At 37.8% G+C, this 15,440-nt stretch overlaps 1 protein-coding gene across 1 annotated transcript; it reads right to left on the reverse strand.

Moving 5' to 3' along the window:
* Positions 1–100: 100 nt before the first annotated feature.
* On the reverse strand, positions 101–15,336 carry LOC132143789 (LIM and SH3 domain protein 1-like). The gene is made up of 7 exons (XM_059554316.1): positions 15,062–15,336; positions 9,981–10,075; positions 6,252–6,336; positions 4,620–4,727; positions 1,081–1,171; positions 885–985; positions 101–790 (listed from the first exon to the last, which is right to left on the reverse strand). Exons 1-7 carry the CDS (start codon positions 15,128–15,130, stop codon positions 617–619), a joined length of 723 nt encoding a protein of 240 aa, XP_059410299.1. The 5' UTR covers positions 15,131–15,336; the 3' UTR covers positions 101–616.
* Between the last annotated feature and the right edge of the window lie 104 nt (positions 15,337–15,440).

Genomic DNA, 15,440 nt, shown 5'->3' on the forward strand with positions numbered 1-15,440 from the left:
GATGTGAAACTCTACTGGATACATTACAATTACAAGCTGCAAAGAAGATTAGAAACAATGAAAATATATATATAATATATAAAAATTGAACAACTGAAGATCGGACCAGATCACAAATTGTCATAGCAACTGATGAGAGAAGTGTGTTGAGATGTCTGCAAAGTGCTCTATAGCAGACCTTAAATATTTTTAGAGGCCCGTGTGATCATGTGTTTTGAAGGTTGGTGTATGAGAGTCTTGTTGAGACTTAAGCGCCACTTGTGACAGCACCTTTCCAGGACTGAGGTAACACTTACTAATAAGACAAACAGTCAGACAGATAGACAGCAAAAGCAATAGACAGAGAGAAAAAGATGGGTGGAAGTAGTAAATCATTCACTATTTATGCGAGTGCGTGTATGCGCTGTTGCCGTGTATGATTACGTACTGAACTATGTTTGTTTGGGATCACGAGCGGGTCATAGAGGCCGACCCCTGATAGGACAGTTAGTGCAGGAAAAGAAGAGGAAAAAGATGAGATCTTGACAGGTGAGATGGCACTCGGCTGATCATCTGCGTCTTTCTGCCGCAACCCCCTCTTTTTCTTTTCCTCCCTTCCCCCTTTCTCTATTCATGTTCAGATGGCCTCTACGTAGTTAGCCGGCAGCATCCCCTGCTGGCCGGTGCGCTCCACTCTTCCGTACATCCAGCCCTCGTCGATCTGCTGCACATCCAGGATCATGTCTCCATCCATGAACGACACCTCGTCCTCATCAGCTGCGGTGTAGTCATACACCGCTCGGTAGCGCTTCTGCAACACACACACACATACACACACACACACACTGTAAGGGCTTGAAAAGAAGGAGTGTGTGGGCCAGAGTGTGTATGAGAGAGTTTGTTACCCCAGAGCTGGGCAAAGGGGCGGCAGCGGCCTGACGCACAGGCGCAGGCGCAGGCTCAGGCTCATAGTGATAGTTATGAGATGCTGCAGAGGGCTGATATGCTACCAGAGAAAAATGTGATTATTTTATGGCTCATGTGAAATTGAGATGTTCGTGATCTTCCAGAAGAACAGACAACAAGTGAAAGGTTGTGTACCTGGAGTTGTGTTTTGTTGAGGTGATTGTGGGTGCAGAGGCGGGCCTTCCCCTCCCATCCGGCTCTTCTCAAAATCCTCATGGTACTTGATCTAAAACACACAGAGTTAACACTTACATAAACATACGTGCAAACATGTGGTGAATTCTGCTAAATATGTCAACAACGTAACATTATTTAGCTGGATAACAGTGGAAAAAAAGAAGCATATGTCTTGAAGCTGTTTGACAAGTTGAATATTACAAACATACGCAACATATGACATCCAATTTCAATTAAAATGTGTACATGAACATGAAGATAACGGCTGTAAAATTGTCAGCAAAGCATTTGTTGTAAAGCAAAGGTGAAATATTTTAATTACATTTTTATGACGCATAAAAATGTATCATTTTATATTGGATAATAATTTGTAATGCAGCAAAGCTAGTTAAAATGCTGACAGGGAAAGAACAAAAAATTAACTACTGTCCCAATCGGGCCATCAAAAAAAAAAAAAATACAAATAAATGTAGCTCATGTGGTTAAAACATGTTAAACTTATATTGTAATATATTATAGAAATTATATATTTATTATATATATTAATATCTTGCCAAATATATTGTGATCAAAAGCAATGTTAAAACATCAATTTTGTAAAAATCTATTACAATTTAAAAGGAAAGTTTTGTATTTGAATATATTTCAAAATGTAACTTATTCCTGTGATGCGAAGCAGAAATTCCAGCACATTTCAGTTTTCATAGTCACACGATCCTTCAGAAATCAATGTAATATGCAGATTTTGGGTTTAAGATGCATTTCTTATAATTTTTTATGTTAAAACAGTTGTGCTGTTAAATATTTTTGTAAAAAACATTACACTTTTTAGGACTCTTTGACATGTTAGTATTTATACCTTATGTACTATCACTTTTTAATCACTTTTGTTTTGTTTTTCACCCTTGCTGAAAAAAATAATAATAATCTGACCCCAAACTTTTGAATAGTAGTGTATGATAACCAGAGGTGGAAAGTAACGAATTACATTTACTCGCGTTACTGTAATTGAGTAGCTTTTTTGTGTACTAATACTTTTTAAAGTAATTTTTTAAATCTGTAATTTTACTTTTACTTAAGTATATTTTGTTTGAAGTATTGTACTTTGCTACATTTTAAAACACATTAATTACTGAGTAAAAAAAATAAAAAAATAAAAAATAAATCGCTCCCTAGAAACTACGGCAGTAAATAATGGGCAGGAGGGCAAACTGGCGCTAAAATCACGAGAAAGATGCAGACGGTCAAAACAGGCGTTAGTGGTGCAGACACCGCAGAAAACGAAACCCCGTCATATTCTGAAGTTGAACTCGAAGGAAATGAAGTGAACCCCTGGCCATATGTATGCTCTATTATGCAGTGTAAGCTGTACTTGCCTAGGAAGACCAAACTAGCAGCTTATAAAATCTCGACAAGACATCAACCCTTCGCAAGAATGTAGAGGTAAGCTAAATAATTGCATCGTTGCATTGGTGGTTAAAATGAAGCTTTGACATTTTAGCAAGAGGTTTTGCACAAATTAGCCAAAAAGACAGTGGTGAGGAGTGTGCTATTTTTGTTTTAATGATGTGCGCGCGCATTTATAGTGCGTTCTTTCACTGTGTGATTCAGTCTCCTAAAATCCATTTAGAATGATCACAAAATTGAAGATATAGGGGCAGAAAATTAACATATTTATATAATTTCATATATTAAATCAAAATCACACAAAGAATGCCATCTTTTCCTCCAAAAATCATCATGAATATATATATACATATATATATATATATATATATATACACACATATATATATATATATATATATACACACACACATATATATATATATATATATATATATATATATATATATATATATATATATAACAGTTCAATAAACAAGTTAATTAAGAGACTTGCGTTTTAGACACCATATTGCCTTTTTTAGCTCTATTTCTACAACAGAAAATAATTCCAAACACAGCCACCAAAGCACAGTTTTGCGTCTCTGAGCAACGTGACAGTGTTTCGTTCCTGAATGAATCAACCGTTTAAATGATTCGGTTCAATCGCAATGACTCACTTATTAACAGTGACTTGCTGACACATACTGGCCATTTTAATTTCACATTTAAAGTATATTTTGAATTTTTTAAAATATTTAATTTCTTATCATTTCAAATGAGTATTCAACATTTTATGTCTTGTATATCAAAACATTATTCATGCAATTGTAACTGCAGGTTAACTGCATTCTTGTCCTGCACTAAACAGTGTAATACATCTAAATGCCACTTCCAATGAATCTTCTGCATTTCCTCTGCATTAAAAGATGAGTTTGTTGATACTGATTTGCCTGGTAACAGCCCAAATGTTTTATTATTCTTAATAACTGATTTTTTTTATTTATTAAAAACAACTAGTTTGAGATTAATAGGCCTATCCCAGGGGTGTCAAACTCAGTTCCTGGAGGGCCGTAGCCCTGCAGAGTTTAGTTCTAACCCTGCTCCAGCACACATATCATGTAGTTTTCAAATAAACCTAAATGATTAGATTAGCTGGATCAGGTGTGTTTAATTAGGGTTAAATCTAAACTGTGCAGGACTGTGGCCCTCCAGGAACTGAGTTTGACACCCTTGGCCTGTCCCATTTTTGACTCCCTCCCACTGTTAAAATGTAACTAAGTAATTTTTACTCTGAGTAAATTTTAAATGAGCTACTTTTTACTTTTACTTGAGTAGATTTTTAGACTGGTACTTTTACTTGTACTTAAGTAAAATTTCATTAATGTAATGGTACTTTTACTTGAGTAGAATATTTTTGTACTCTTTCCACCTCTGATGATAACTTCATTGATCATAGATCACAGATCACAATGAAGACAAGCACCCTGCTGTCTCTCTACAGACACACCCTCTCTTCCTCAGTGGCGGGCTCTTTGGTTTAGCGCTTCAGACTAAATTAACGGAAGAAGAAAACAGAATGCACGAAGCAGAGCAATGCAGTGCTCTCTCATAATTAAACCTCCCAGAAAACAGCACTTCACTGTGCAAAGTTCTGCTTTCAAAGCAAAATGTTTCATTTTAATTAAACGTTATTCTGAGCCAGGGTGACAACTAATAGTAATTCCTGCATCATCCACAAGGTGTCTTCTGAGCCAGAAAATGGAGTGCATCTTGCTTTTATACTGACAGGAAATGACATAGCAAAAAGGAAGTTATTGGACATAAATGTTACCAGGCAAACAGCGCAGATACTTCAGTGAACAGGTGTGGTGTGAAAGACGAAGAGAGAGGGTGGAACTAAACAAGCGCTTCGTTAAAGTCAAATAATTCTTGTTAACAATTCATTAATAAACAATGATAGGAGATTCTTTCTGTTTCTGCTGGAGAGTAATAGATTGGAAGGTACAAGACAAAGAGCTAATTTAACAGCTTAAAAAAAAGAGAAAATATGAAGCACAGAAAAGTGAGTAATATGTCAAAAGAGAGAAACACACAGGTGTTGGACCTACATTGCTGATTTGGTCTTGTGTTTTCTTGATTCTCTGCAGCTCTGGTGTGTCGGCCACAACGCTGAAGCCCTTTCCTTTGTTCTTCTCAAATTCCTCCTTGTAGAGCACCTGCAACACAAACACACACAGAATTAGTAACACATCCAATTAATCATACTTGTTCTTTACATGCCTTAACAGGTTCCCTCCTTTTATAGCAGCATATATGAAGCTTAGTTAATGGATAATCATAACATTTGCCATTTTCCACATCCCACAGACTACAAAGTTTTTTTTTTTATTAACGCTCATTGAAAGCAGGTGCATAACATTTAAAAAATGTTTATACTCAATATTATGAGCCATTTCATTTTCTATTAATTTTATATATTCTAAATATTCTAGAAACTTAGTTTTCTGTAAAGTTGCTTTGCAAACTATAACTATATGAAAAGCGCTACACAAATAAACTTGACATGAACTTTATTCAATGATTTTGGGTCTAAATACAGTTGAAAAGCCAACTGCAATAAATTCATGGTAAATGATATACATAAATAAACAAAAACAATCATACAATAAAATGAGTATAATGTTACAAAAAAAAAAAACCGGTTGCAAACTAGTCTCAGTGAAGCTGTTATAAAGTGGGGGCTAGTTTGTGAAAAAATGTTGATCGGCACTAACTGATAAACTTTTATTTCCCATAATCGAAATATTTGCTAGTTCCTTTTTTTTCCTGCCAGTAACACAGATAGCAGGCTTTAATGGTTTATCTTTACTAATGCGGTCAACACAAAAATATTTGCACGAAGGAAACAGAATTAAAATGTCATGATGTTTGGATTTGAATTGTTGCTTAGATAACAGTTTATCAATTGTATCTAATAGTTCTCGCTAAAAAACATGGGATTTGTGCCTCTAATGTTTTCAAAGGTCATCAAAAAAAAAAACACATCAAGATGTTATGAGCTCCACATAGTTGTTACTCACACAAGAGCAGTGTTGAGTTTTTGGGGCTTTCAGACTGGCATTTTAGTTTGACATTTTAGGTTCACATGAAAAAACAAAAAATGTGAAAGCGGTTAGCGGGGTACCAAACATGAGACGACCTGTAAAAGATGGTCTGAGTTTGGTTGCAGTGGAACTGTGGTGTGGTGTGGCGTGGCGTGGCTCACGTGACTTGATCAGGAAGTAACGTGCCACACAAATGTGTTTTGGCCAGTGACAACGTCATTCGTTTAACAAAGCAAAGGATGACAGCAGTTATGATTTACCTTGGATACAGTGACTACAATCAGAGAATCAGCTGTCTCCACAAAACAGTGCAAGCGCAGCAAATACAGTAAACGCAAGAGTTGTTCACTTTGCTGCACATAATAACCGAATGAATAAAAAAATATAATATATTCTCCCATGTTCTGTTTTCTATATGCGCCGTACACCTTTGTGATGACGTTAGGTGAATGCAAACGCACCAGGGTTTGAAAGAATCAAGTGAGAATGAAACCAGACCAATACTCTCAGGTTCAGACCGCAGCAAACGTGCCCAGTGTGAAAGCAGGTGGAGCTCTGGGAGATTAACATGACTTGATTTAAGCAATCTTTTAGGAATGGATTCGAGTGTTTAGAGCGTATGCTGGCGGGTCATACCTGGCTCTGCATCTTGCTTTGCTGTTTCAGGCGCAGGTTCTCGGGAGTGTCAGCAACACTGGTGAACGACGTCTTCGGATAGTGTCTGAAATACACACAGTTAACATCAGCATTCAAAGAACTGATTTGCAACTAACATCTCAGTATTTATCCTTGTTGAATTACCAAAAACTGTATTTTTAATTATTATCATTTTTGCACAGTCACCAAATGTTAGGTAAAACCTTTAATGCATGAACTATTTGGGTTAATTTTATTTATATTATTGGGCTTTTCATGTCAGTGACTTATCAAGGCTATCAGGACGCTCTTTATCCGTGTTACTTGCTTGCTGCTAAAGAGAAAGATCATAAATTAGTGGCGGTGAAGGTGAATGTCCACATTTGCTTATCGCTGATCTGTGTGGGCATAGTGAAGACGCAGAAGTGTAACTTGAGTCTTGTGTAAACAAGGCAGCATATTTGTCCAATTTTCACAGACCAACGCAAGACAAAATTAGCATGACAGTGACAAACACAACCACACCATCATCCAACACAACACTAGGGATGGGACGATAACCGGTTTTATTGATAACCGTGATAAAATGTGCTGAAGGTTAGTAATATCGTTTAAAAATGAATTATCATTAAAACCGTGTTTGATTATCGCGGTTTTAATAACTCACTATTAAATCATGTCCAGCCAGCAACAGTCTGAGGCAAGCGCAGCGCACAATGTTTTTTTTGTTTTTTTTTCGAAAAGGAATGGCGAAAGTCAGTGACTTTTCTATGCTTTTCTATGCTTCTACACTTTTCATTGTAAGGAAGGAAATGCCACAGAATTTAATCTTTCTTTAAATTAAGTGCATAGAGTTGCTTGTTTTATTAGTTGTTTGTTGATTATTAAATATAAAACTTGCTGAAATGTTTTCAGTGTGAGCATCAACTATTTTTGAACACTTTCATCTCAATTCAACAAAACCGTGATAATATTGATAATCGTGATAATTTTAGTCACTATAATCGTGATATTAAATTTTCATACCGTCCCATCCCTACACAACACACAATTAGATTGCCAGAAATAACAGAACTGTACAACAGAGAATATAAATTACAATTACATCATTAAAGTGGCCCTATTATGGATTTTTGAAAATGACATTTCATGCAGTGTGTAACACAGCTCTAATTGATTGAAACAATCAATTGATTAAATCTGAAAGTGCACCTGTGTATAAAGTTATTGTTTCTCATAAGAAAGAGTCGACTCTGTATCATTGAAACGAGTCGTTTTTAAAACGAATCCCAAGCCATTTAGTGTAGATGTCAACATGAAACATTAGCATACTGCTGCACACTTGTTGGTCTTTTCACATTGGTTTGAATGAAAATGCTAATTCTTTTTTTTTCATCTAGGGGATGATTTTTGAAGCAGTAAAAATAGCGTTTTCCCCGGTAACACTGTACACTAAGCAGCACTGCGCTCACAAACACTGCTTTATCAGGCATTACAGGCTCATGATGAAATGAAAATGAGACCAATCAGACCAAATCATTGCAGATTACCATCATGCAAAGGAGGGGTTTGGGAATATGAATTGTTTGGGAATATTTGAGCAAATAAGTTACAAATAAATATTATAAAGACAGTAAAAAAGTTTGTTTTTTTGACCTTGCATGCATGTCAACCTGTGGTTGGGGACTCCCAAAACCAAAATATGAACCTCTCATTACCCATAATAGGTGCACGGTAACTGATATATTTGGTAATAAAGTCATAATCATTTTGTAATGCAGTCATAATCTTTTACTACAGTTAGTTAATCGGTTAACCCTATAGTCGTGGTATTGAAGGTGGAGAGAGCACTGTATATGCACTCTCCCCACCCACAATTCCTGCCGGCCCGAGACTCGAACTCACAACCCTTCGATTGCGAGTCCGACTCTCTAAGGAACGAAATGCATTGGTTTTCTTCTGACGAATCTATGTTGTCAAAATGTGACGATGTAATCACGTACGCTATGGAGCCTCTGAATATCCAAATAAGACCAATGAGATAACTCCAAAAAGTTTATCTTTTTTTCCCCCCAACACTTTTTAAAACATTCAGATAGGATTAGCGGTTATCAAACATTTAAGAACAACAGTTATTTCTTATATTCTTTCTAGTTATGTCTTCTCTGTCTTTGAGGGTTAACAGACAATCCCAGCGTAATCCAATCAGATGTTTTTTTGTGTTTTTTTTTTTTTTACTTCCGGTGGACATGTACCATCAGACCATCACTCCGAGAAGCAAACAGGCCTTTATCTGTTGGGTGCAAGAGGAAATTACTTTGCCATGGTCACTTGCTCAGATTATTTTCGTAATAAGGACTGAGTAAACAGTGGAAGAAGCAGATCTAGACAGAAGGGCAGTCATAAATCATTTGCTAAATAAAGACTAAAATCCCCTGGTGTATTACAGAAGTGTGTGAGAGTGAGAAATAAGGACCTTGAGATACACCGGCGCTCACAAAAATAATACATTTGCATATTTTGTATGCCAGCTGGTCATCGTGACTTTATAAACATTTTCAAGCCATGTCAAAGCAGCATGCTAGGCCTGGTGGACTGCATTAAAACACTGCAACTTGAAGTATGAATGGTAACCTTTTAGAAAACAGGAAAGCTATAGCTGAGGTGTAGAACTCACAAGACTATTAGTGATCAGAAGTGGATTCCAGAGAAGTTAACTCATTTGTGTATGCATGTATGGGTCATTGTTTGAAAATAGGAATTTCCCTCCAATACCCTTCGACCGAATGCATGCACAAGTCAGTTACTGTGTTCGCAGATGTGACCTTTCCACGATCAACTAACACTTACTGAGACAAAGGACAATCAGAAACAATTAAAGTATAACATTATATCAAAATAGGCCCATATATATATCAATTTTGCTTTCTAAATGCACGTTTCTTGTCTTATTGCGAAAGATGCATCAGTGCACGTCATTCAAAAGACAACACTGTCTATCTTTGTATCCTCAAAATGTACTTCCTCTTCTTTTAAAACTCTTTTTTTCTTCCCACTAACATAATTTAAACCAAGCCTTTTACTGAAAATAGTTAGCCATTTGTCAAATAGACGTTGTTTTAGAAACCTTGCATTTTATCTGGCTCCATTTTAATAATCTGATTCATTCTCAATATATCAACCCCTGTGTGTGTATATATATATATATATATATATATCTTATTTTTTTCTTGTTAAATATCTTAACTAAAATAGGGTTGCAAAGTGCAACTGATGGTGGCTGCATCCAAATATGCCTATGTTCATACTGGATGAAAAATGTGAAAAGCATAATAGATACAAATTCCTAATACTGTTCTTGATAGCACCTGGATGATTTAGGCTTATCACTTTGAGGAGCTGCAGCTGACTCTGGTTGGTCATGTGACACTAACAGCATGGTGGATGTAGCACATCCATATTTTATTCATACTACATAAAATGCACTTTTTAATGTGATGTGAAGGATGTGAAGTAAGGTTAAAAACCAAGTACAGTACCTACTAGACAGAATGCAATTCTGGATGCAGCTTGTGAATTTATTTTTGTATTATGACGTATTTCCAAGTAAAACACACCAGTAACAGAAACATAATAAAATAACATTTATTTCACCGCATCTTGAGGAATATGTAGCAATAAAAAGCTAACATTTAACACACACAAAACTCACAGAGCAGAGATACTTACGCATTACAGTATGGTCTCTTCTCAAAGCCTTTGTAGTTCTTCATGTTTAGAGTCATCTTACAGACTTCACAGCTAAAGCATCCTTTATGCCAGTACTGAAAGAGAAAGATACAGAGTGACCAAAGCTATAAACTGTGTTTGTATTAGGAGGTGCATGCAAAGATATAGGGAAATTGTCTGCAACTGACTTGGGACAGATAAAAAGAGCAAATGACATGAAGCCCTTCAGATCCCTGAGCGTTGCTAACTCAGTCACCATAGCTGCTACACAGTCAGTTCACTTAGTATTAAATACAAAAAAAACAATGGAGTGGTTGTTCTTTGAAAGCACTTGGAAAGAAAAAGAGGAACTGACACCTTGTGTGTCAAAAAAAGAAAACCAAATTGAGGTTGTGTCCATTTAAAGTAGACATGTTGTTGTTTTCTGGTGTGTGTGTGTGAATGCATCGGTTTTAAAGACTTTCTGGCACCGACATTTTATAAGCACCCATCTGGATTGCAGTGGTTGTCAAGTGGTTACTAACTGAGTTACATCACCATTTTCCCAGCTTCTTGCGACATAAGGGAAAAACAGAAAGAATGATCCAAAACTAAACAACAAATGCAGGGAAACACCCTGACTGAGATACTGGACTTCAATAGCTATACACTAAAGTATGCAGCTGTAATTTATACTAGACTTTTGATTACCAGCTTCCGTAGTTAATGTTGACCATGGGAGTGTTTTAGTGATAAGAGACCACACACACACAAACACACACACTGAAAATGGACTGGGAGGACTGACCTGACCCGCTACCCTACATTACATCTATGCAGCCAGTCATGCATGCTGCAATGCCTATAATTTAGATGGTATTTTTGTCTTTCTATATCCAACACTTTCTTACCAGTCAGCTGGAGTGTAGTAGAACACATGTGCATGAGTAACAAAATGATGCATCTATCCTGCACTACCAGGGAGAGGAAGCTGCTAGCACAGGCCTGAGCACAGATTCCGTTTATAACCAAAAATAACTAACCACCCCACCTCCACTCATGTGCTTCAAAATGCTTTTTTAGGCATCTAGTCTGTTGCAAAGAGTTTAGAAGTGAAGAAGCAGGGACACTATAAGAACACCGCCCAGAAAAAGCACACGAGGAAAGATCTGTAGAGAGGTATAAGAGATTTATGATGTATTACAATGGAATAATTAATGGCATATTCTATCTATAGACTACACACTAAAATTAGCTTACAATAGTATAGTGCATGGTGTTTTACTGATGGATAAATACAAAGCACTTTGCAAAATTGCCAATCAATTCCTTGAAAGTGACACTGATTAAATGTAGCACAATGTCTATGATATCAAACATTTTCTGCAATGGTCTTTATTTCACGCTGTTCAGCATGGCATCATCTTTGCATTATACTAAAAACATCTGCTTTAAACCCACTAATACAATTGACTCCTAAATGCACCACTGTGTAAATTTGATATTCAGTTACACTACCATTCAAAGGTCAGTATGATTTGTTTATGTTTTCAACCATCTTATGCTCACCGAGGCCGCATTTATTTATACAAAAATACAATACAAAGTAATACTGTGAAATATTATTACAGTTTAATATAACAGTTTTCTAGTTTAGTTATTTTTTATTTTTATTTAATTTATTCCTGTGATAAAGCTGAATTTTCAGCATCATTACTCACACAATCCTTCAGAAATCATTCTAATAATTATTCAGTGCTCAAGAAACATTTATAATCATTTTCAAAGTTAAAACAATAAGGCTGATTAATATTTTTGTGCAAAAAAATAAGGACTAATTAATGAATAAACAGTTCAAAATAACAGTTTTTAATGGAAATATATTGTAGCATTTTAAATGTTATTACTACCATTTTTTATTTTTTGCCTAGCTCAATAAAAAAAAATTATATATATATATATATATATATATATATATTATACATACACACACACACCTAAAAGAATATTAGGACCACCATACTAATACTGTGACCCCCTTTCGTCTGCAGAACTGCCTTAATTCTACGTGGCATTGATTCAACAAGGAGCTGAAAGCATTCTTTAGAAATGTTGGCCCATATTGATAGGACAGTATCTTGCAGTTGATGGAGATTTGTGGGATGCACATCCAGGGCACGAAGCTCACGTTCCACCACATCCCAAAGATGCTCTGTTGGGTTGAGATCTGGTGACTGTGGGGGCCATTTTAGTACAGTGAACTCATTGTCATGTTCAAGAAACCAATTTGAAATGATTCGAGCTTTGTGACATGGTGCATTATCCTGCTGGAAGTAGCCATCAGAGGATGGGTACATGGTGGTCATAAAGGGATGGACATGGTCAGAAACAATGCTCAGGTAGGTCGTGGCATTTAAACCATGCCCAATTGGCACTAAGGGGCCTAAAGTGTGCCAAGAAAACATCCCCCACACCATTACACCACCACCAGCAGCCTGCACAGTGGTAACAAGGCATGATGGATCCATGTTCTCATTCTGTTTATGCCAAAGGAGGACTCTACCATCTGAATGTGTCAACAGAAATCGAGACTCATCAGACCAGGCAACATTTTTCCGTTCTTCAACTGTGCAATTTTGGTGAGCTTGTGCAAATTGTAGCCTCTTTTTCCTATTTGTAGTGGAGATGAGTGGTACCCGGTGGGGTCTTCTGCTGTTGTAGCCCATCCGCCTCACGGTTGTGCGTGTTGTGGCTTCACAAATGCTTTGCTGCATACCTCAGTTGTAACGAGTGGTTATTTCAGTCAAAGTTGCTCTTCTATCAGCTTGAATCAGTCGGCCCATTCTCCTCTGACCTCTGGCATCAACAAGGTATTTTCACCCACAGGACGGCCACTTACTGGATGTTTTTCCCTTTTCACACCATTCTTTGTAAACCCTAGAAATGATTGTGCGTGAAAATCCCAGTAAGTGAGCAGATTGTGAAATACTCAGACCGGCCCTTCTGGCACCAACAACCATGCCACGCTCAAAATTGCTTAAATCACCTTTCTTTCCCATTCTGACATTCAGTTTGGAGTTCAGGAGATTGTCTTGACCAGGACCACACCTAAATGCATTGAAGCAACTGCCAGGTGATTGGTTGATTAGATAATTGAATTAATGAGAAATTGAACAGGTGTTCCTAATAATCCTTTAGGTGAGTGAATATGTAACTGCCCTAGTTAAAAATTTAAGATGTTTTTCTTTTTGAAGCATGATATTCATTATCTACTGCTATTGTCTGGAAAAGGTCTGTCTGATCATTTTGCTAAACTTCTCTTTCTGTGTGCCACTCTAAAAATCCTTTGCTTATTGAACACCACAAGCAGGGCCGTAGCTGGGGCTAGTAGGGCCCCGGTGAAGGTTGTACCAGTGGGCCCTGTTTGAAATAGTTTAATTTGTATGTTCGCTCTATTTAATGATTTATGCTATTTAAACAATGATTAAGTTTTTTTCAAGATTGTAGGTGTCCAGGTACAGAAACCGAATAATTAAATGTAAAAAATAGCACTGCATAGTCTTCACTGTAAAAATTAAATATACAGTTGAACCCAAATGTATTCAGACACCTTCAACTTTTCTCACATTATCACAGCATATTTGCTATAGTTTAGAAAATGGTAATAAAATATGTCAAGAACTCAAGAGTTAAACTGTCAGAACAAATTCATCTTGATAATGTCAGATAACTTTGATAGAAAGATGCCTTGGGTGCTGAATTGGGCTCTTTCACATCCTTTTCGGTTTGTTTAAACTGGCATTTGTATTTGTTCGTTCAGGTGCAGGAGGAAGTGACAGCTGATGAGTGACAGCTGATGAGCTCAAGCACTGAAGCAGAATCACAAGCGATGGTTAGCCTCTCTTCAAGCCGAGCGAAGCACTGGCATGCCTCAACAAAACAACAGTGTGAAGCAACTCAGGCGCGCGAGGCCTCTCCTCCAGGCAATGAATGGAGCTAACTTGTGTACGTGTGCGGGGTCAGTGCTGTTTGTGACCACATCTGTGGGAGGTGTGCTATCAAACGCCCCCCGTTTACACCGCACGTCTCATTCACGCATCACAGGTCTGTAGAGTCATTCCTCAAGCTGCTTCGTTCAAGGCCAATCGATTGATATGCTCTTAACGCCCATTACACGCGTTAGCACTCCGCGCCAGTTTCTTTCCCTCGCAAATACTTGCACTGGATCAAAATAAAAGATGGCGACCCCACCCTCTGGAGCCATCTAAAGCAATTCAAAACTCAAGATTTCGCCAGACTCAAAACGAGAGCGATAAGGATATGGGTTAAGAGGGGGGTGGGTTCTGCATAGAAAGCGTTTCACAAGCGTGTCGAGAAGCAACACTTCCTCTGGCCAGTTGGTAAACATGCTAGATGTGCACATCGTGTCAACGTTAGGGTGGTATTTCAACAATGCATGTAACATTATCCCAAAAATCGCATGTTTTTTTTTTTTAACGGGCCTCAACGTTATACACCCTTGAAGTTGCACATCTGCAAACCAGGCTAGATGACAAAAAGCGAGATCGCGTACAACCCAACCGCGCGTATAAACCCGTTTCGGGGCTGTTGGTATAAGAGTAGAATGTCCACGGTAGCTTTTGACATGGCTTTGGCAGTTTTGTGTTTTTGGGTCCGTCCATGTCGCCCACAGAACAGACTGACACGTCATAAACAAACCTCCTCCTCCTCCTCGCGAGCGAAAGAGGCCAAGAACAAGCGTCGGTTTGAAAAACAACGACTCCCGCTAAGAATATCAGTCGATATCACACGATATTCGCACTGAGGAAAAACGAATAAACGATAGACAACTTGTAGCGTGCTGTGAACTTATCTCAATCGAGGCTTTTTCATCGCTAGCCTGCTCGCTTCACGTTGCGCGTTTCCGCTCTGTCCACATTCTCAATAGTCATCGGAAACGGTCTATTTTAAGCCACGTTAAAAAAATCTAGATATTAAACACAAACAAATCCATATATATATCTATATATGAACCCCATTCTCACAGCCAGAGGTGTTACGTTAAGCTTTGCTAGCGAATGCTAAGTTTCGCATAGCCTTACCTTGTCAAGGCAATTCACTTTTTCCGTGGGATACACCACTCGGTCACATCTGCTACACAGTGGATTCATTTCGGAGGAATTGTACGGCGACAGAACGAGACAAGAAGCCGGTCCGCAGAGCGCTGTTTGGGTTGATACCGATCGCTGTCCGTTGATGAAGTCCGGTTCGCACCGCTGGCTGACTGTCAGCGAACCAATCAGACGCGGAAGGCGCGCGCACGCACTGCCGCTGTGTCCTGGCGCGCGCGCCCGTGCAAGGGCACTCCGCGGAAGACTTTCTTTCTCTCGAGAGTGTTTCTAGAATTCTTGAGCAAGCGAAACGTCATCGTTGAGCATTTGAAAATAATGCTAATGAGTTAAATTACTGAAGCTGATCTTA

The sequence above is a fragment of the Carassius carassius genome, chromosome 1, assembly GCF_963082965.1.
Source record: "Carassius carassius chromosome 1, fCarCar2.1, whole genome shotgun sequence".
NCBI lineage: Eukaryota > Metazoa > Chordata > Actinopteri > Cypriniformes > Cyprinidae > Carassius > Carassius carassius.